This window comes from Theobroma umbraticum, unplaced genomic scaffold (genome assembly GCF_002168275.2).
Source record: "Theobroma umbraticum cultivar Fairchild unplaced genomic scaffold, ASM216827v3 scaffold_12.1, whole genome shotgun sequence".
Lineage (NCBI taxonomy): Eukaryota > Viridiplantae > Streptophyta > Magnoliopsida > Malvales > Malvaceae > Theobroma > Theobroma umbraticum.
In genome coordinates this window covers 2536133-2559724 of record NW_018397269.1, presented here as the reverse complement: position 1 = coordinate 2559724, position 23592 = coordinate 2536133, and the positions used below count along the sequence as shown (strand labels likewise).

The following is a 23592-nucleotide window of genomic DNA, read 5'->3' as shown; positions in this document are numbered from 1 at the left end:
ATAGTTTAAAAATATTTTAAAATATTATATTTAAATATTTTTTATTTAATTTGAAAACCAAATTAAATAATAATTAATTTGATTTCAATTTGACATTCAAAATTTTTTAAATAAAACTTAAATAAAAAACCGAATTAAGATAACAATATATAATATTTCAGCATATACATATATCGAATAAAAAGTATAGTATTTTGCTTACTAAATGTATGTAAGTTTTCCTTTAGGGTTTCTTAATAGATTTTTTTTTTATATAATTAAGGGAGGGAGGATTCGAATCCCATTTTTTAAGTAGGAGGATAATGCACTGACTAATGAGCCAAATGTTCAGGTGCGTTTCTTAATAGATTATTGTTATCTCAAAAATAATCCATCAAAAAGAGTGATGATCACTTTTGAGTAAATTGCATTTTACATTTGCTTGTGAATAACGATTAAACAAATTGTTGACCTTGAAAAGTTGGAAAACCTGAAGAAACTTTTGAGTAATCATTCAACCATGCACCTTCATTAGAGGCTTTACACATGATTATATTGATTCAACATCAAGTTAACAGCCTGCCTTTCATCTCATTATATTATTCCCAGCACTTTTTATGTAATGGATAAGTGACTGCTGCAGTTGGATGAACCATTTCTACAATAAAACATATATTGAATTGTCTCATGTACAAGTAAGGACCTGAGATATGTGCTTGCATTCAACCCAAATGGGTTAGCATGTGTTTAATTTACCGGTGAATTGGGAGCAAAGTAATCTGGTGCAGTGTACACTGAATTGCCTATATTGGGTTTCGGGACTGCAGCTTTCTTCAATCCTACAAGTTGACAATAATACTCTTTGCAAGTCTTTATCCGAAACCATAACAGTTCCTGTTCTTCCTCAACATGGACATGTATAAATATCCAATTCTCTCTTACACTTCTTCTTCATCAATCAGCTTAGCACTTGAGCTTCCAATTTCATTCAATTTTTTTCTAATTTCCCTCATTGTTAATTTCTTACGTCAATTCATAGTTACAGGCCTTTCTCTTCTTACCGGACCACCTTGTTTTACTAGAGTTTTGTGATGAGCTAGTAGAAATCTGAGTTTCCTCCATAATTTTTTGATTTTGTTAGGTTCAAATATGGTGATTTGTAATAGCATTGATAAAAATGCACATTATTGTCCTCTATCTCTACCATTTTCACCTTAAAACTCTTTCTTTCCCACCTTTAATCTTGCAACTTCATCTAATCTACTAGGTTTTGTTGTTATTACCTACATCACTCTTTGCCAAAGGATTGCAACTTCAAAGTTTCCCCATCCATACAGATAAAATCCCCTATTGTGTTTGCTAGACTCTTGAATGTGAAGACATTCCATGCATGCAACGGCACCCCATGACAAGTAACCCAAATCCTTTTACTTTCTACTGTCACTTCTTCCGACCATTCTATAATGTCGTCAAACCATTCCCCAAGCTGCGTCCATCTTAAGTCTTGCATGGCTTCAAAAAAGCCCCTGTTACGGAATGATATAATGAACTACTTGCCATTTCATCTTCTTACATCAATGCCCTAAGCCCATCCATTCTCATGTGATTAGCTATCGTTTCAGGTTCTGATTGACTTCTACATGTCCCCATTACACTTTGTCTCAGCCATTGTAGTCTCTCTTTATCAACAAACCCTTCACACTTTTACATTTTTCCCTTTTCTATTTGTTCTTCCTTCATCTGTAATTCTTCTGGTTTTCCACCACCTAGTACTACCATCGCATATGACCTATTCTTTTCAATTGCCCTCTCTCCCACCTAAGCATCATTTCTTCCTCTTTCCTCTTCCTCCTTATGTTCTTTCACAACACTATTCCTCCAACAACCATGAACCATTTAGCTTCTTGATTGCATTGTTGGTTGTTTTTATTGTTCTGAAATGTACGAGCCCCATCTTCCATCTTTTCATGCTTTTCTTGATAAGGAGAAACGCATCCATAATCTCCCCCAGATCGTTGACACACTGCCTTTACTTTTCTCCAATCTACTTGTAGTGGTAAGTTATTCGTAAACACCGTCACTACACCACCTTGGCCGTTCCCTACATTCCTCCTTGCCTTATTGTTTACTCTTTTACCTCCATTCCATCCCACTTGACCACCATACGTAGCTGCTTGACTACTATACTCATCGTACCCATCATACTCATTATACCCACTGTACCCATTCCATCTTAAGATTTCATTTGTTGGTGGTTTCAATGTATGATTTGGTTTCTTCTAAGTTCATGACCTTGTCAATTAAAGATCCACAATTGCCCTTTTTTCTTTCATCACTTGGACCACTATGGTTTGGTTTCTGATACACTAAAGTTCACCTTTACAAATTACTTGGTTTAAAGTAGGTCTTTTACCTTTTCTTTGTCCATTTAGAACAAGCTAGGGTTTATCATTGGATCGATTTCACAACTAGCTGAAACTAACAAGCTTTACATGCCATGGACGAAATGTAATAATCTAATTATGCCATGGCTTTTAGAGTCCTTGACACAACCAATTGCTTCTAATATGTTTTACAAGGACAAAATGGCTCAGATCTAAGACACTTTTAAATAGAGGTTCTCACTACCTAGTGATGTGCGAATCTGCAATTTCCAGCACACTTTAAATGGAATTACTCAAGGTAACAGATCTATAGGCCTATATTTTACTAAGTTGAACTTTGTTTGGGAAGAATTTAAAAATTTTAGACCTATGCCAAAATGTACCTATAGTGGTTTTGAAACCTTTGTTGATTAGAATGCTAAAGATAATGTTTTTAGGTGAATTTCTTAATGGATTAAATGATAGTTTCTTTGCTTTGAGGACACATATCACGGTGAAGCCTTTTCCATCATTGGATGACATTTATAATCTTGTTTTTAGGAAGAAAATCAAAGAAATTTTCATGTCAAGTTACATCCTCTTACTAAATCCTCTACCATGTTTGTTGTCACTGAGGGAAAGTCTAAAAGTAAGGTAGATGTTGTGTGTGCTCAATGTTGAAAGAAAAGGGCACTTGAAAGAGAAGTGCTATCGCTTAATTGGCTTTCCAATAGACTACAAGTTTACTAAGAACAAGTTTAATGCTAGGAAAGGATTTTCTCATTTTGCTAACAATGTAGTCTTTATAGCTCAATTTGATGATGTTGGTGAAGAAGTTATCAACAATCTAATGTCTCAACTTAGTCTTTTTAAGGATCAAACTCATAAATTCCTGTGTCTCATCAATAAACAACCAAACGATGTTGATCTTGATAATCTGGGATGACATTTCCATTTCTAAACCTTCTACCTTATAACCTAAGACAAGTACTAGCTAGAGACACCCACCTAAACACCTTGAAGCCTATCACTATACCTTTCTTTTTCAAACCAATTTTGTTACTCAACATCCTATTACTAAATATCTATCTAATGATCAACTTCCCAATAATCATAAAGTTTTTACACCTTCTTTATCTCATATACCTAAACTTGTATATTACCATTAAGCTATAAAAGCATGCTTTATGGAGAGGATATGAAATGTGAGTTGGATGCGTTGAAAGCAAATGGGACTTGGACATTGATGCCTTTACCCAATAATTGTCACGCAATTAGATGTAAATGGGTCTACAAAGTTAAGCAATTATGCTGATAGTAATGTTAAACGTTATAAAGCTTGATTGGTGGCTAAATGTTACAATCACTATAGTGGTTTTGATTATCAAGAAATGTTTAGTCCAGTGGCTAAATACACCACTATCACACTTTTCTTGGCTTTAGCAACAGTCAAAGGTTGGTTTCTCACCCAACTTGATATCAACAATGCATTCTTGAATGATGATTTATTATTATTTTTTACTCAGCTCTTGAATGATGATTTAGATGAAACTGTTTTTATGGAGTTGCCACAGGGTTATCCTATTAAGGAGAAGTGTCCTACCAATGCTAAAATGGTATGTAACTTGCAAAAATCTTTGTACGGCCTTAAGAAAGCTTCATGGCAATTTTAAAGTTTACAAATTGTTTGTTAGCTTATGGTTTTAAGCAATCAAAAGCTGATTATTTGTTATTTACTAAGAATACTACAAATGGAGGATTTATTGCTTTATTAGTATATGTTGATGATATTGTGATTGATAATACTTCTTTGGAGCTTAGCAATGAGGTTGAGGTTTACCTAAGTTCCACTTTTAAACTTAAAGACTTAGGGAAACTTAAAAATTTCCTTAGTTTAGAGGCAGCCAAATCTAATAAGGGGATTTTTCTTTGTCAAAAGAAAGTATATTTTGGATCTTTTGTAGGAATATGGTCTTTTGGGTGCTAACCCATCTCTACACCAATTGACTATCATCATAAAGTATCCACGGCAACAAAGATAGATTAGTTACAAGATAGTATGGTGTATAGACAACATGTTGAGAAGTCATTATATCACACTTTCACAAGGCCTGGTATCTTTTATGCAATGCATTTATTATCTCAATATATGGATAAGCCTAGTGATAGTCATTTACAAGATGGATTTTGTATTTTGAGGTATCTTAAGGCTGCTTTTGGTCAAGGAATTAATTTCATTTTCATCTAATGTTAGGCCTACAATGATAGTGATTGAGCTGGTTGTCCCGATTCTAGAAGATCAGTGATGGGCTATGATTTACTGCCTAGGAAATCTTTAAACAAAGTGTTGTAGCAAAAAATTACCAAGGCTATGTATAGATCAATGGTGGCAACTTGTTGTGAAATAATGTGGTTGCTATACTTGCTTAAGGATTTTAATGTGGAGCATCCAAATGCAGTAAAGCTGTTTTATGATAATCAATTCGTGTTAGACATTTGTAAAAATCTCATATTTCACGAGCGCACCAAACGTATAGAGATGGACTACCATTTTATTAGGGAAATGGTTCTAGAAGGTCTCATCAATCCGTGTTATGTTTTCCACCAAGCTACAACATGTTGATTTATTCACAAAGGCGCTACAAGTAGGACCTTTCCATTCACTTCTATGCAAAATGAGTACTATCAACATTCATAACTCATCTTGAGCAAGAGTGATGAATATATTATTATCTTATTTACTCAGCTAACTACCTTAGTTATTTTATTTTTACCATAGTTACTGAATATATAATTACTCTTTTGTCCTTCATTTTATTTATGTAATTACAACTTTGTCCAGCATATATAAATGATGCTAGCTTCTTCGAAACTCTTCGTAACTTTTATGTCTTCCGACGGATATGTTGAGTCGAGCAATTTAGGGGCTAATGCAAAGGCCAGAACAGTGAGGGCACCAGATGATTTCGGAACATAAACTATGAGAGAAAGATAGACAGAGAAAATAAGGTTGTCACATATCAGGGTCCATTGCTTGTATCTTACATTGGGGTTCTGTTGTGCTTGTCTATTAATTTTGACAGTCAAGCAAATGCCACCTGTCATATCTTTAGGATTTGGATCTTTTACGTGGAATGTGTTGGATTAACTTAGAGTAACATGCTTATTATAAGAAATTTTTTTTAAAAAAACTAAACAAACTTACTTTCTCTTATATTCTATTGTCTCAATGCATGCAAGCCGTCGAAATGGGTAAGTTGAATTAGGTTTATGGACTATCACTTAATTTTGCTTCAAGCTATGTTCTTAAAGAAGGTGATCGGATTACCATAATTTTTGCAGGTTCATTAACCAAGTACATGGAGCAGTACGGTTAGAGGGCTTAATACGTTACAGTTATCTCAGAAATAATCCACCAAAGAGACTGATCACTTTAAGTAATTTGCATTTTACTTGTTTGTGAATAATGATTAAACAAATTGTTGACCTTGAAAAGTTGGAAAACCTGAAGAAATTTGAGTAATCATTGAGCCATTCACCTTTAGAGTCAAGACTCTAGCACTATTGTTGACCAATGATCCGCCGCATGGCACTTTTTGGGGTCATGGACTTAATTGGTGCCATGGATAATTTTAATGCACGTCTAGCTAGGCTTGTTCTTTTCTTCGATAAAAATGTTAATAAGTGTGGCTTTATATTATTATTTTGTCTAAGCTGTTAACAAGTGTTCTTAAAATATTTAATTGCTACAATGCTATAGTGCTAAGTAACCATACATAGCACCTAAGCAACATAAAACTATACCCAAACTTTTCTAAATATTATTCTAAAAGAAAACACAACCAATGACCTCCCATAGAACATCAATTTGTTAAAAAAGCTTCCATAGTTTGTAAGATCTTTTACAAGGGTTTAAGACTCAAAGGACAACAATTAAAGTGTCTAATTCAATAATTAACCATCTTTTTCCAAAACCGCGATGATTCACAAAATATCTCTAAAACTATTACTTTTAAAATTTCTCAACACTCCATAACAACTCGAGAGACCTAACTCCCCTAGTACTGGATTGTCGAAATTACACTTGAGAAAATTTCCACTAAACTTTTGGAAGAATTTTGAGATTTCACAAGGCTCGGAGGAAATGTATATCAAATGGTTCATTCCTATATCCTGTACGAAAGCTTTGTTTCTTCTTAATTTCACTTGTTAATTATATATCAATTTCATTGGAAAATAAAGACTTGGGTACAAAATTATTCCAAGAGAAAATGATAAAGGAAAATGGTGGGGAGCTAGTAAAATAATTGAATCCGCGATAATGAAGGCAAATTTCTAAGCTGCCGACATTAAAGTATATTAGAGTACAAAGTTAGCATGCATATTGATGCAAAAGAGGCTTTACACATAATTACATTGATTCAACATCAAGTTAACTGCCTGCCTTTATTCTCCTTAGCTCAATCACAATAGTTTCTTATATAATGGATGAGTGATACCAATTAAATAATTAAACTGCCTTTTTTGATTTATAGTAATCAACATTTTATTTGTAATTGGGTAATTATTAAGTCTTTAATTAAGTAAAGAATGAAAAGAAGGTAGAAAAGTTAACTGTTGGTGACTAAAACTGATGATCACCCTGGAATTGCTACTGTAAATTTTGATAATTTTTTTGCATACATAAAGATTTTGAATTATACGTCAAAAGATAATCTCCTCTCATCTCATAAATTTTACTTGTATTTATCTCAAAATTCATACTCAAAACAACTAAAATGGATTCTCAAATTTTATTCACCGATGGGAGCTGCTCGGGGACGATTTTCGTAACATTTGTTAGTGAAGAAAAAAATAGAGAAAAAATATGAATGTTATTATTGGCAGTAGTTTTCTTTATGCCCTTTTGATATATATGTTATCACACACTCATATGATGAAAGATTTGAAGCAATCATTTTGTTATTGGGTAATGCATCATTCTTGTGGGTACAGTTATTTCACAACTTTCATTTACTGCCTGAAATTTAGGCTTTTCCTTTCTGTTATAGCAGTGATAATTGATTCATCATGAGTGTTTCACTGCGAAAGAGTACTGTAAAACCCTTCTAATAGTTTTCACTTCCATACTGCGGATTTTCACCATCCTGCTACAATTGTAAAACTAGTTTATGTATATTTCGGGATACTGCAACATTTCTACTCAATGTTGTGGTAAAAGCAATTTGTTAGTATTGAATTACAAAAGAATTAGGAGTTATATACTTAGTGCTTTGAGTTCAGGTAAAAATTCAGTTCAAATAGTACACTAAACTTATGTTACAATTTATCCAAAGGCATCTGAATTTCACACTTCTTAAATATATTACTATTATTCATAAGGATTTGACATTTGGATCTCAAAATTAAGAAATTATAAAAAAAAATGACATATCCATGTTGACATCCTATCCCAAGGTGATTTTAATTGTTATAAAACTAGTTTGTTTAATTTGTATGCAATCATTTCCATGGCTGCTGCAGTTGGGTGAAGCATCTCTACAATAAAATATATACTAAATTGTCTCATGTAGAAGTAAGCACCAGAAATATGTGCTTGCATTCAACACAAATGAGTTAGCATGTATTTAATGAATTCGGAGCGAAGTAATCTGGTGCAGCGTACACTGTATTTCCTATACACACAGAGAAGGGAGGCTTTGGTTTCAGGCATTGCAGCTTTCTTCAATCCAACAACTTGACAATAATACTCTTTTCAAGTCTTTATCCGAAACCATAGCATGTCCTGTTCTTCCTCAAAATGGACATGTATAAATATCCAGTCTTCTTACACTTCTCCTTCATCAATCAGCTTAACACTTCAGCTTCCAATTTCATTCAATTTTTCTCTAATTTCCCCCATTGCTTCTTGCTCACCTTCTTAGCAGAGCAAGAAAATAAAAATGTCGAACATAATGAAGCTTTCTAGTCCTTTTCAAGGAATCATTCTGATTCTCTTTGTTATGTTAGGCATAAATTCAGCATCTGCTGCGGCGACAAAGATTAATGTGTTAGCCTTTGGGGCAAAACCAAATGGCAAAACAGACTCGACCAAGGCTTTCCTCGAGGCATGGAATGCAGCCTGTGGCTCAGCAGACTCAACCATGATATACGTACCAAAAGGGCGGTATTTGCTTGGTTCTATGGCTTTTGAAGGTGACTGCAAAAGCCCTCAAATCACCATAAGAATAGACGGCACCCTTGTGGCTCCTGGAGATTATAGTGTACTTGGAAAATCAGCCAATTGGCTTAGCTTTGAAGGAGTCAGCGGTGTTTCTATCATTGGTGGTGCACTTGATGCCAAAGGACCTGCTCTCTGGGCTTGCAAAGCTTCCCATACCAATTGTCCTTCCGGAGCCACGGTGCTTTTTTCCATTCATTTTTCTTATTAAACTCCTTTCTTTAGATTTAGTTACATACTTGATACTGCAATTATAATCAAATTTACATTTTGAAATCTATAATTTGGATAGAAGATTAATGCAATTATTAGGATATCTCATAATTAAAGATGTTTTGTAAGTTGACATGGAAATTTTTATTGTGTGAGTGTCAGACGTTGAGTTTTACCAACTCCAACAACATTAGGATCAATGGATTAACGTCATTGAATAGCCAAATGTTTCACATTGTGATCAATGGCTGTCAAAATGTGCACATCCAAGAGGTTAAGATCATAGCTGCTGGTAATAGCCCCAACACTGATGGTATCCATGTCCAATTATCCACAAATGTAGAAATCATAAACTGCTCCATTAAAACCGGAGATGACTGCATCTCAATTGGCCCCGGCACCAAAAGTTTATGGATCGAACGAGTCACTTGTGGCCCTGGCCATGGCATTAGGTATGATATATTAAATGTCATCTATACTTTTACTAAAAATGAAGCAATGCATATAAGCTTTTTTTTTTTCACTTACTCTTCTTATCTTTGAAACCATGGTTTTATATTGATATTGATTAGTGTTGGTTAATTTACACCTCGCAGCATTGGAAGTTTGGCTAGGGATTTGAAAGAGGAAGGGGTCCAAAATATTACAGTGAGAAAGACCATTTTCTCTGGCACCCAAAATGGGTTGAGGATCAAGTCATGGGCTAGACCTAGTAATGGATTTGTCCAAGGGGTTCGATTTATAAACTCTGTGATGAGAAATGTGCAAAACCCCATTGTAATTGACCAGAATTATTGCCCTCACAACCTAAATTGCCCTGGTCAGGTATAACCAAACTCTCATAACTTGTTTCAAATTTTTAATATTAATTCCAACGTTGTTGACGTTAAAATAGTTGGACCATCCACATTTAAAAATATCATTAATTTATATTTAAATATTTGATTCAATAATAAGTGTATATATCTTTACTCTTAAAGAGTTTAATTTGAACATGCTTTTTCTCGAATAAAACAAAGTCTTTTATTTTATATACTTAGACGATATGCATTAATGTCAATTTAAAAACTCTAACGAGGTATAATTGTTTGTTCTTTCAATTCCTTATCTCTTTTCCTTCAATTATTATAGGTATCCGGAATAAAAATTAGAGACATCTTATACAAAAATATTCGAGGGACATCATCGACACCAATAGCCATAAAATTTGATTGTAGTGCCAAGCAACCATGCACTGGAATACGTTTGCAAAACGTCAATTTAACATACTTGGAGAAAGCTGCCCAATCATCCTGTAGCAATGTGGTCGGGAAGGCATTTGATTTAGTTCGACCAAATAGTTGCTTGTAATCATGGATATGAACAGGGGAAGAGTTATTTGCCCTTCTTCTTTTGCGTACATGTAGAATATGTGGCTGATTAACTTGCAGCCCTTGATTGGATGTAAATTATTCTTTTAGATAATGTGACAAATTTTATTTATTGATTTAGAAATTCTAAATTAAGCAATGTGGATGTGATGGATGTTTTTTATATGTTTAATTTATTTTTATTTTTCACCTTTTATGAACCATTATCCTTAATCCCAAAAGTAAAAATTAATATATATATATATATATAGGTGCCCTCAATGTATGAAGATTATTGCATGGTTTTGAGTTGGCTTCAGGTCTCCATATCAATTTCCATAAATCCTATGTTTATCGTATGGGGATTTTTGAAGACATTGGTAAGCATATCTCGGATATTCTATATTGAGACATGGGCTCTCTTCCTTCTTCTTATCTGAATATTCTTTTTGGTGCAAACCCTTGACATGTCAGTACTTGGTATTCATTTATTAATAATTTCAAGAAATGGTTGGCCCTTTGGCAACGCAATTACTTATCTATTGTGATCTTATGTTGTGGGATCAGGCCTGACTCTGTATTCCATGTTCTCAACCTTCCTTGCTTAATATTTTATATCTATTTTCCAACCATTTTGTTTCAGCCTTTTGTTGTGCTGCTGCTTTGAGTGGCATCACTGCTCACTGCTTTGAGTGGTACCATTGTTCATATTTTTGTACATACTTTTTTACCATTAATATATCCTTTCTCTTTTGGCTGAGAAAAAAAAAATACTTATCTATTGGGGGTAGGATCACTCTCATTAATTCAATGCTCAATTCACTACTTTCTATTTTTTCCATTTTAAGGCTCCTAATGGGGTCGTCTGTAAACTTGAGCAATTGAGGAGAATTTTTTTATAGGGTGGCGCAATTGTTAAAAAGAAGATAGTAAGGGCTAAATGGAGCATGATATGTAAACAAAAAAGGTTCGCGGTTTGGGGATCTCAAGCCTAAAGTACAAGAATTTGGCCCTTCTCGCCAAATGGTGGTGCGGTATGCTAATGATGATAAAGCACTATGGAGGCGGATGAATTTGGACAAAATATAGTGATGGTCATTCTCATTGGTTACCTTACATATCAAATACGGGGAGAATGTCTACTGTTAGGAGATCTATTGTCAATCTTCCCTCAAATGAAGGAGTTCAAAATCTTGTGGGAGATAAAGCATGCCGTTGGATAGTGGGTGATGGTGCCACTATATTCTTTTGGCTTGATAAATGGATTGATGATGTTCCTTTTAGCTCAAAATTTCCAGGCCTTTTCTGTTTGGCCAATTTGAAGGAATTGAAAGTTTTTGAAGCTTGGAATAATGGGTCTTGGTCTATTAGTTTTCAACATAACTTATATTCTTGGGAAATGGAATCCTATGGCTCAATCGCAAGGTTTGGTTTTATTCCATTTAGCAAATTTCTGCTCCACCATGCTGCAATGCTTTCTTTGGCTCACAATTAACGACTCTATTCCCACGAAACATTTCCTTCCATTAAGGGGTGTTCAGTTCATCCTTAAACAACTTCGATGCCTTTGGTCTAGTCTTGTTGAAGAAACAAGCTCTCATATCTTACTTACATGTAACTTAAGTTGGTATGTGTGGGGTCTTGTTCTTAAATGATGGGGTTTTAGGTGGAGTCAACTGGATTTCGTTGCTTTTTGTATTCAATCATGGTCTGAAGGCCCTTTTTTTGGTACTATTTATAAACGATGGATGATGGTTTGTGGAGCTAGTCTTTGGTCTTCCTAGTTAGCGAGAAATGAAACGGTGTTTGATAACAAAGCGCGGGACGGGGATGAAATTTTTTTCCTTATCAAGATGCATGCAATGTTTTGGATTCATGCTTGTGAGGGTCTCGATGACATTGACATCATGTGTTGGTGGTAAAAGCCATGGAACTCTTCACAGATTATGGCCATTCTTTAAGCATTGCGTGGTTTTGCTACTTCTCCCTTCACAAGTGTTCCACTTTCTATTGAATTTGACTCTAAGGTTGCACTTGCTTGGGTTGAGAAAAATGACCTACGGCCATGGAAAAAATGACATTTTCAATGAGATTAACTCTCTTCATCTCTCCCTTACAATCTCTTTCCACCATATGTTTAAACAAGGTAATTCTTTTGCTGATTCGTTGCCGAGGTACAGTGTTGAGAAATCATCTTTCTTCTTTGCCTGGTGGTGATACTTGCTGCATTTTATTTTATGCTATTCTTATTTGGTGTTTTCATTTTGCATGTTTATTTGCAGACTTTCTAGGCATAGCTTGACCTAAAGACAAGGATAGTAAAGGTGCGGATCATTTAGCAAAGACAAGGATAACAAGGGAGGAAATGTTGGTGGCTTAGATTTGAGACATTATTCTTGTCTTCTCTAAATGAATCTCTGTGGGTTGATTGTTTAGGATTGAAAGATGTTTATTGGGTCTGTTTGGGAGATATTTACCAATGAAACCTTGATAGTAAATAAGAAGATGGTTTTAAACTAGGGAGCTTTGACAAGTAGTGGGAGTTTTACTCCTAAGGACATTGTTTTTGCTTAGCATTACTTTCTGATGTGCCCTGTACATGGTTACCAAGTTCTATAAAACTTATGTCCAGAAAATTTTTTTGTACTCTATTTGGTGAGTTACAATTAACATTACCCCAAACTTTTATTCAATGAAATATTAAAAGGCTTATAAATATATATATATATATGAAAAAAGTTTATGCTAAAGAATACTCTAAATATGTATAAACTATTATAACTAATAGTTGATTAATTATTATTAATTTAAATATTACTTATCATTTTATACCATATGACGTTAACGTGACATGTTAACATTTTATAATAAATGATGAAGATGTGACATGCTGATATGGTCATGTATCAATTTTATTTTTCACGTCAAGACCATATCAGTGTCAGGAGGTTTTGTATGCCTTCATAAGTTTGCTTCAGTGGCTAAGTCAACCTTGACCCTCCTACTTGTTAAGAATAGATCACTCACGTGCACCTAAGGGTGATCGGCTCACAACCAAAAAGAGAGTATTGCAATCAAGAGAGAATGTGAACACAAAACTGTAAGAGAGCTTTCATTAAGATAAATTCATGTATAAGCATCATAAGGTACACAATTAGGGTCCTAAAGGGTTTTTATAGCCAAGAAACCTCTACTAGCCGTTACAAGGGATTTCCCCATGGCTAGGGGCCATTGGGGCTCGTTTCCAACACTTTAATGCACCTTTGAGTCGTTGCCAAAGGGTCTAGCAACAGTTAGCTCACTTGTCGAGTTAGTTTGGTTGCATGCCTTGAGCAGGGACGGAGCTAGCCAATTTTTATTGGAGGGTCAAAAGCTAAGAAAAATAAAAATTAAAAATTTTTAAAATTAATATATTAAACTTAACCATTAATAATCAAAAGATTTAAAATAGATAATAATTTTATAACATGTAAATAAAAAAAATAAAAAAAAAACTTATAATAGTACTCTAAGAAAATTTTATTCGACAATGGTAATAGTCTTTTTAATATAAACAACCAAATAATTTGTAAGAAACTTATTATCCATTTTGTTTCAAAGTTTTACCTTTCTCAATATAAACGACTAAAATTAAAGTAAGTAAACATCAATATTTTTATTTTATTATATTTAAGTTTAATACTAAATATTAAACTATAATGCATTAATATAAATAGTTAAATAGATATATATAATTAATAATTTCTTCTTATACTTAATTAATTCCATTCAACAAACATAAAACGTAAACACATTAAAACTATACACTCAAAATAATTTTTTCTTATATAATTAAGATTAATAAAAATAATATATTACTTAAATTTTAAACAATAACCAATAATGCAACACTAGAACTTATATTTGAGAATTACATATACAATAATTTTTTAATTTTTAAAAATTAAAATCATTAAAAATAAAATTACATATAACAAAAATAAAAAATCATGACAAGCAGAAGATATAACTTATATAACAAAAAAAAAGAATATGGTAGATGATTTTAGAAATTTTAAAAAAGAAAATCTATAAACTAAATATATAAGCAAATAGAATAGAGTTGAAAAAAATAAATAATAATAATATAAATAAATTAATTAATTCAATAAAAATTTTATCTCTTTATAATTTCACAATAGAAGAATAGAAAAGAAAAGAGAGAAATATGGATGGAGAAATTTAAAAAATTAAAAAAAAATTAAGAATTTGAATAAAATTTAATGAGGTTTATAAAGTTATTTTATTATTTTTTAATTATATTAATTATTTAATAAAAATTATTTTTAACAATTATTAAAAATATATAATATATAAAAATTTCAAAAACTTTGACCTCCATCTAAAGGGCGCTCCGCCCTGGCCATGAGTGTCGTGCGTGCTGCTGCTTGCTAATGCTGCCCGTGCGCCTGTATGCCAACTCTACGGGCCATGAATGCGGTACCCCACGCATCCTGTATATCTTACGTGCCACTGCTTGTTGTCTAGGCAGGAAATCTAAGATGTCCTCAAGCCAACTCACCTATTATCCATCTAGGACACTTAGGGTGATAAAATGGGTAGGATATGAGTACCACGTGTATATAAAATAATAAATAATATTTTAATTAATAAAAATAAGTGAATTGTTAATAATAAAATTTATTTGGTTCAAAATAAAAATATAATGATTTAATTAAACATAATTGAAAAATAATAACTTATTTTAATTTTTCTTAAATAATTTAAGAATTTTTTCAAGTATTATATTTATATACATTGATAGCACATTAAATATCTTAAGCATCAATTTATGAAAAAAGTTTATGCTAAAGAATACTTGAAAAGTACTTGTTAAGATTACTATCTAAAAAAATGTTTCTGTAATTCTTCACCCAATGCATTAAAAATTATCAAATTACCAGTAACCATTGTATTTAATGAATGAATATTGTTATAAATAATGTCTTAGCAAGTACATAAGCTTAAAACAATCATTAATAAAACACCACGAGAAATGTGAAATTTTAGATTAATTCCAACATGCATATCACACAAAATTTTTGAAGATATTCTAGCTTTAATTAATTGCATTTAATATTCTTTTCAAAGAAAATTGTATTTTAATATTGATTATAACATCCTGACCTAACCTCAACTAAAATCAAGTAAGCTAGTTTATATCAATATGATATATATATATATATATATATATATATATATATATAAGATGCTACATAAGGGATATGAAATTTTTGTGAAAATTATATTATACTTTGCTTTTGATTAAACTTCAACTAAAGCATATATTATCTTTTTAGAAGTAATTTTTATTAATTAGTAAAGTTCTTATTTTGTTAGACTAGAATAAGCGTAAGAAAGAGATAAATCCCCAAAATTGAAAAACTAACCTCAACTAAAAAGTATTCTTTAATTAATACGATAGTAATAAATTAGATTTCTTATATATATATATATATTGTCATTTTTTATTAGTATTAATACAAAATCAATTTGAATGTGGAGTCATCAATCAAATCACATCACCAACTCAATTATTAAATTATTTAAAAATTAAACGAAATTGGGGTTATATATGTATTTTCAATTTCTCAATAATGTAGAATTTTTAAAAAGGAAAAAAATAATTCTTTTCTTTTACTCACATAGTGGTTGAGTATGAGATATTCAGTCATTGTTAATCTTAAATGTTTTAATGGTGAATTCTACAGTTTGGTGCTAAAATTAACATGAGATATTTTGCCCAATAGCAATCATGTTCTACTCATCAACAAATTATCCTAATCATTTTAATTAGCAGATGTGGCCACTCATTAAAAAACAATGAAAAATCAGAGAACAATGATGAGTGAAAATAGATAAGGAAGGAAGGGTGTTAGTTGATAAGTTTATCCAAAACGAGTAATGTGGAGGATATTTGATAATTTTATGATATAGAATTATTTTGTTATATTTTGATTATTAAAAATAGTTAATTTCTTATATTTTAAGTAATTTTAGATAGTTTCTGGACTTTTTATTATTAAATTAATGCTTATTGAAATATTTTAATTTTAGTTTTTTGATTTGATTTGATTTTTTTTTATTTGATTTGATGAGATACAAATATTTTTCTTGCAGGGGAGAGATGCCATAAAACCATCACCTAAAATAGTTGAACGAAAAAGATAGATATAGCACCAGAAAGAATAAACAAAAAGAGACTATTAATTGTTTATTTTGACAACATTAATATAACTTATTCAGTTTGTAAAGTAATTGCCATGCCATGTGCACGTGATATTGGCTACATATTTAGTTTCGTTGATGGAAAGATGGCTCTAACATCTCTAAATGCTTACCATAAACGCTGTGCTGTATTACCAGGTTTCTTTCCAAGTCGCGGATGCTTCGAAGCAGCCATTCCCTGATGCTCAATTTGATCTAGTTTGGTCTATGGAAAGCGCAGATCATATGCCTGACAAAGCTAAGGTTTAATTGTTTTGTCCCAACTAAATATGTTACAATTCCTCTCAATGTTTGACTCCTCCAGCTGAATGGAATTTTCTTAGCACATGTTTTTTTGTTATGGCAAGTTAAGTTAAATTTCTTGTATGCCTCCAAAACTGGCAGTTTGTTAGTGAGTTAGTGCGAGTTGCAGCTCCAGGAGGCACAATAGTAATAGTGACAACTTGCCATAGGGATCTTGGTCCCTCTGAAGAGTCTTTGCAGCCGTGGGAGAAAAAGCTGCTAAACAGGATACGTAATGCATTTTGTTCGTCTGGTTATTGTCCCCGTGCTGTTTATGTCAAACTACTTGAGTCCCTATCTGTCCAGGTAATTCACTTCCTTGAACAGCGTTGGAATTCGTTCATTCATTCCATTCAAATTAAAATTCTATGGGAAAATAAGCTAGTTAGTTAACTTTCCCTAAGCAGATGTGATGTTTTTAAGATTCAGGTCTTTGACTCTCAGTTTACCGAGTGAATGAATGCAGGATATAAAGGCTGCTGATTGGTCTGAGCATGTTCTCCCATTTTGGGCAGCAGTGATGCGCTCAACAGTATTCACATGAAAGGCCTCATAAAGGTTCTATGTGGTGGTAATTAAGTCTAGCACTTCTTGTAATTTTTTTATATTCCTTTCTCTGCCTTAGTTTCATTTGCATGATTACATCAAGCGAATCATTTCCTGACAATAATAACTCCCTTAATCCAGCTGATGGCAAGCATATCAGGAAATTAGATTATATCATGCTGCATTATATGCATTGGGCCCATTTTTCTTCATAGTCTGTTTGCAGCCTTTAACACAATTGCAGCCTTGTTCTTAATTTGATCTTATTTTGAGTTGATTAGATCTAAAATCCATAAAAGTAGCACTGGCCATACCATTGATGGATGAAGGACTTCGGAAAGGCTTGCTCAGATACACTATTATCACCTGCCGAAAACCTGAGTAAATCAATATGATAACCAAATATTTGGAGGAGTGTCTTTGATTCTGCTGCTCTCTACCTCGGTGGATGATAGTTCAAGAGAATACTCCATTAATGAAACATCCATCCGTCACAAGTTAGCAATAAAGTGGGTCTGGTGTTTTCTCTCATTTCTGGAACTGTTGATTGCTCTTATAAACGGACAATAAGTCCATGAAATGTATATGTGTTCCATAGCAATTTTCATCATTAATAAATCTTGATTCAGGCTTAAGCCTTCTTTTCTCTTAGACGGTTGACAAATCACTTATTCAATCATCTTGCATCCAAGCAATCACTAAATTTTAGAAAGGAAAAATGAGTAGAGAAAGGATCATTGAGGAATCTCCTTAATTCTACAAAAATCTTTCCCACTTACAAGGGATGTTTGGAGACATCAACAATTGGTTTCGCATAATTGATTAAGACATTTTATTGAATTAATCATGTAATTTAAAATTTAATGAATTTCAATATGTTGTAGGTAGAACTTAAAATGGATGTGTTAAATGATTCAAAATCCAATAAAGATTGATAAAATAATAGTGCGTACAAATATTACTATAAGTTCTAAAATTTAAAATTTTATGTGTCTTGAAATATATATGCTCATTCGCATATTTGCAGACAACAACAAATAAAGCCTTTCAAATGTGTGGCATCGATACCAACTACAGGACACATTACACCCTTAAACCCCCGGATTCATGCCTCGTATGTTTAGAAATAATATTTGAATCGTTGTTCCTGATCCATAGCCACAATTGTGATTGCACTAGGATTTTCACATTCCAACATAAAGAAATACGAAGGTAAGAGTTGGAATGACTTATCCGGGGGACCAAAAATAAGACTATTCACATAATCCTTTGCCTGCCAAGCCCTACCATACAAGTATTGCAACCTTTACTTGCGATTCATCTTTTTCACTATTTCCTTAGGTCTCAATTATGTTACATTTTTTCCTTGCAGCCTGAGGGACATAAGCTCACCAATTAACCTCATGCTCCTTGTTTGGTACCCACCTTGCAAACTATCAACAGTACACATGTGTACCTTATGGAATGTGCGAACTTACCAATAATCTTCCTCATGCAACTTTGTTGCATGCATAGCAAACCTGCATGCCTTATCATTACAAGCACCCTCAAAACGAGCGTGACATGACTTTTTAACTTTAATCTCAAAATGCTCTTTTACTGCAAACATGCTCAAAGCTCATTTTAATTCAGCCTTGGATGGAAATGCTTTTTCACAATATAAGTGGTCATTTCTCGATCTAAACTCCTCGATGTCAACTATTTGGAAAGATATCATATTTACCATTGGAATAATCCATTGATAGGATACCTTTGCATTTATCTTTCTTGATCACTATCATCAAATGAACAAATCCCGTTGTTACTAGGATGGGGTTGTCATAAATGGGGTCATCACACTAGCGATGGGGTTGTCATAAATAGGGTCATCACACTGAATATCTTCTAAGACAACAGTTGTGGCATGGTTATCACATTTAACATCTTCTAACACAACAATTGTAGCATGTTCTATATTGCCATCTGCATGATTGCAATCTAGAATGTCATTATCATCACCTTTGTCCTCCTTTAAACAATCATCATGCCCACCAACCTAATTGTTTTCATAGTCATCATCCATCTTATCATTTTAGTCAGTAGTATCATCCTCTTCACAGTCATCGTTCTTTTGATCAGAGGCATCGTCATCACTCACAACTATTACAATGTCGTTTGCGAAGAGCAATGGACCCACTACATTCTTGGGCAATGGTTGCATTTGTTGGCAAGAATGAAGTATTTTGTTCGATGCACATTCTTATCAAAATTGTGCAGACAATATTTGCAGACACCTCATGTGTGTAGCTAATTGCTCAAACTCATGTGCGTATGTCAATGGTGATTGCCATTGTTATCCATTAGGGATTGCATGGTGTGATATGTTTAAAACAATATAATTCTGATTTATGTGCTTACTATGTTGGACACCTTGATCATATGGCATAACATTTGCATTTTCTTCCTTAATTGTCACAAACACTACAACCGCCCTCGTATCTCACAGAATACTTGCTAAATCTTCATAATCCCTAATAACTAGGCATGAAACCCTTGCAGTATGACTGAGCAATGCATGTAGCTCAATTTCGTGATTCTATGAGTTTACCTTAACAATATCTTCAATTAGCTTCATCAGGCCCAAAACTGACAAATCACTCCCAATCCCTTCACTCGTGCCTCACCATCTTTGTGAGTATCATTAAGCCAATGACCACTATACATAATGATAAGCTTCAAATTTGGCATACCACTAAAATTAAACAGAAAATAAATGTAACAATCAATCAATTTATCAAAGAAAAAAAAACATGTGTAATCATAAGCTTCAATCAATTTGTAATGCAATGCTTAACAAACCAAGCAGGCAATGTCTAACAAACTAGTTACGCAATACCTAAAAATCATGTTCGCAATCCTTACAACCCAATTATGTAATGTCTAAAAATCAATCTCGCAATGCCTACAACCTAAACACATAACGCTTAAAAATCAATCTCAGAATTCCTACAATCTAGTCACACAATGCCTACAACCCAATCACGTTATGCTTACAACATAGTCACACAACGCTTAAAAACTAATCTCACAATGCCTAATTCATGCAATACCTAAATACCGGTCTCGCAATGTCTAAAAACCTTTCTTTGTCTTATACCTAGAAACTAGTGACTTAATGCTTAAAAACCAGTAACGCAATGCTTAATAAGTAATTGATTTGCTTATTTGCAACAGCCAAGTTTAAGTTGCCAAGGTCATATAGATCTCTAATTTACAGACATGTTTAAACAATTTTAACCCCTCAACTTTGAGATTTTATTCTATAAATATAAATGAAAAAACCTAACAACCCAAGATGCATACTTTGATGTCATCTTTCCTCTTTAGGAGGGTAAACTAAAAGCTAGATGGAGAAATAAAAAACATTTGGCAAACAAAAATGGTGATGGTGAGAGAGAGTTGGATGGCCGGATGTACAACAATTTTAAAATTCTTTCTAGATGGTGGGATAGAGAAAACCAAGACCATTTACTTTGTCTGAAATTGTTTAAAGGACATTGTTGTCAAGTTATGTCAAAAATTGAGTAAAAACGATTAAAATTATTATAAAGGCCATTTTTTAATTAAGCTTATGAAGAGGGTTATTTCTCACAATTTTCTCTTTAGAAAACTCCTACTTAAAGTGGGGTTTGAATTATAATGTGAATGAAGGTTCATTGAAGATAGACAGCTAGGCGTGTTGGAGTTTGAAAAGGACTCTAAAATTGTAACTACACCTAATGTCCACAAAATCGTGTAGTAATGGTGAACGTTTTTCGAACATAATATGTCTGAATGCAGACCGCAGGATAAATGGGCAAGTAAATACGTAGAGTGGGGGAATTAAATGCACAAATGTGGGGTTTTAGTTATTTCATATTTATTTTATATTTATTGTAACCAATAAGTTCATAAGTTATTTTTGGCTCTTCACTCTTAGCAATCAAAAAGCTTAATTTTTACAAAAAAAAATGCATAACCTAATTATAAATTAACTTAAATAAACAAGATGTATTGTAAAATTGAAATTAACTTTTTTAAAATTTTAACATATACGTTTAAGAATAGAGATAAATAGTTATCACAATATTATTGTAAAATATAAAAATATAATATTTATTTTTTACAAAAAATTTAAATCAATTTATATCCCTAGCTACAAAGAACTCTTACACACAAAAAAAAAATAATTTCACACAATTAAATAAAATATAAATGTTAAAAAATAATATTTTTAAAAATATTAACGTAAACATTTGAAAACAAGGACAAAAATTCATAATTTCTAAGGTATAATGGTAAAAAATATCATAATTAACTTAAAATAATTTATAATGATTATAAACATTAAAAACTAATATTGTTAAAAATGTTAGTGTAACGTGTGAGAATAAAGATAAAAATACGTAATATCTAATACAAAAAGAATAAGAAATGTCGTAATCAATTTAAGATAATTTATGCTAATTATAAACATTTAAAATTAATATTTTTAAAAATATTTTTAAAAATTAATATCTAATTATTTTTTTTCCTAGAGTTGTAAAATTCTTTTCTCATCTTATTCCTCTCTAATGTAATTTGAGGTTTCTCATAAATTATGTAAACGTTATAGAGTTTATACGATTAGAATAAGAAAAAATTTTACGTCATCTGGAAGATGGAGGACCAAGGGACCAAGAAACAGGACCAAGGGACCAAGAAACACCATGGAAGTTGGGGCCAAGGCTTTATGAAGACCTTTGAATGCAATTACCCAGGATATGACTAACTATTTGTTTTATAACTCAAGAAAATCATATTAGATAATAGTTCATAATCATTTGAAGTAGTATACATGTGATAGATTCATTTTGTGCGATTTTTAAATGCTATTTGTGCATGTAGGATGAGACATGAATAATAAGTATGTTTAAACCCTGTAAATCGACACACATACTTAAATCTGTCATATATTATATTAAGTAATGTTAAGAACATGGATCGGCTGCCTTCCATTATCATATACAAAAATCATAGTTCTTTTTATCGTTGGCTTGTTGAGTTACTCAAAATAGACAAGAATATACTTATTCAATGATAGTTGGGTCTTTCTTAACTTACTTATAAGATTTGGATGAGTCACTCATGATCATACAGTATTCGGATCATTTCAAGTTTAAATTGTCTTATGTTCAAACTATTTTAGGTTTGGATCGTCTCAAATTTGGATGGTTTCGAGTTCACATGAGTTATAGACATTTTTGTAAATTCCAATGCAACAAATAATTTTCTCTTTTTTCATAATAGATATCAAGTCAATAGCATTGATTAATTTAACAAATTTAAGATAAAAATATGATTAAAAATTAGAAATTTAAAAAGATCGATAAATGTTTGTATAAATATAATGACACTATAATTTTATCTATGTAATACATTCACTATTAGTGTTTTGTGTTTTTAGTTTTTTATCTTTTTAGTCATTTTAACTTTTTAATTGTATTTCAACTTTTTGTTTTTCGACATAAATTTTATACACTAACATTAAATATAATCATATAAACAAATATTTAATCGAAAAAATAGTGGACATTATAAAAAAATGTATCAATTACCACTCATAAGAATACTAACCTAATAAAAATATAACATTCAATTGATCAATTAATTGAGCTAACACTAATACTGGAAAATCATAAGAAATTCAAAATCATGATATTGTAAACGAATTAATATAATATTATTTTTATTTTTATTTTTGATCATTTTTGTATTTTGACATTAATGGAGATTAAAAGTGTCTTGACTTGATAAATAACAGTATAAATTTAATCGATCGATTAACTTGCATAATATTAATTAAAATTTAAAATATAAATATTTAATATTGAAAAAATTAAAAATACATTGTTTTATGTAACTAGATACTAATTTATAATAATATTATCTTTTAAAATTTAAAATTTTCATTTAAGAAAAAATATTTATTGTTTATTCATTTACTTATTTTGAAAATGATAGTTTAATTAAAATTTGGATCTTTCCAAATTACAAATTCAAGTTTTAACAAGTTTTGCATTTCAAATAAGATTGATCTCGAATTTTGGATCATTATAGAATCTAAGTTAGCTTCAAGTTTGGATAGTGTTAAAGTTGAAGGAGTGTTTCAGTTCAATCTTTTTCACGTTTGGATGGCCTTGGGTATGAATTCTTTCAACTTTTTACCTTTTCAATCAATTCAACTTGGAACCACTTCAGTCTCAGGTTAGTTTAAAAAAAAAAGGAATATGTTAAAATTTTTTATACCGGGTAGTTTCACCTCATTTCTATCACTTTTATATATATATATATATATATATATATATATATATAT

At 31.8% G+C, this 23592-nt stretch overlaps 2 protein-coding genes across 2 annotated transcripts; both read left to right on the top strand.

The window, feature by feature from the left end:
* The first annotated feature begins 8329 nt into the window (after positions 1–8329).
* Positions 8330–10125, top strand: LOC110425927 (polygalacturonase-like). Its single transcript, XM_021441011.2, has 4 exons — positions 8330–8743; positions 8938–9227; positions 9372–9600; positions 9907–10125. Exons 1-4 carry the CDS (start codon positions 8345–8347, stop codon positions 10123–10125), a joined length of 1137 nt encoding a protein of 378 aa, XP_021296686.2. The 5' UTR covers positions 8330–8344.
* Positions 10126–11259: 1134 nt separating this feature from the next.
* On the top strand, positions 11260–17604 carry LOC110426044 (gamma-tocopherol methyltransferase, chloroplastic-like). Its single transcript, XM_021441125.1, is given in 6 exon segments — positions 11260–11549; positions 11791–11878; positions 16530–16634; positions 16776–16979; positions 17140–17257; positions 17501–17604. Coding segments are annotated over 6 exon segments (909 nt in total).
* The last annotated feature ends 5988 nt before the right edge of the window (positions 17605–23592 follow it).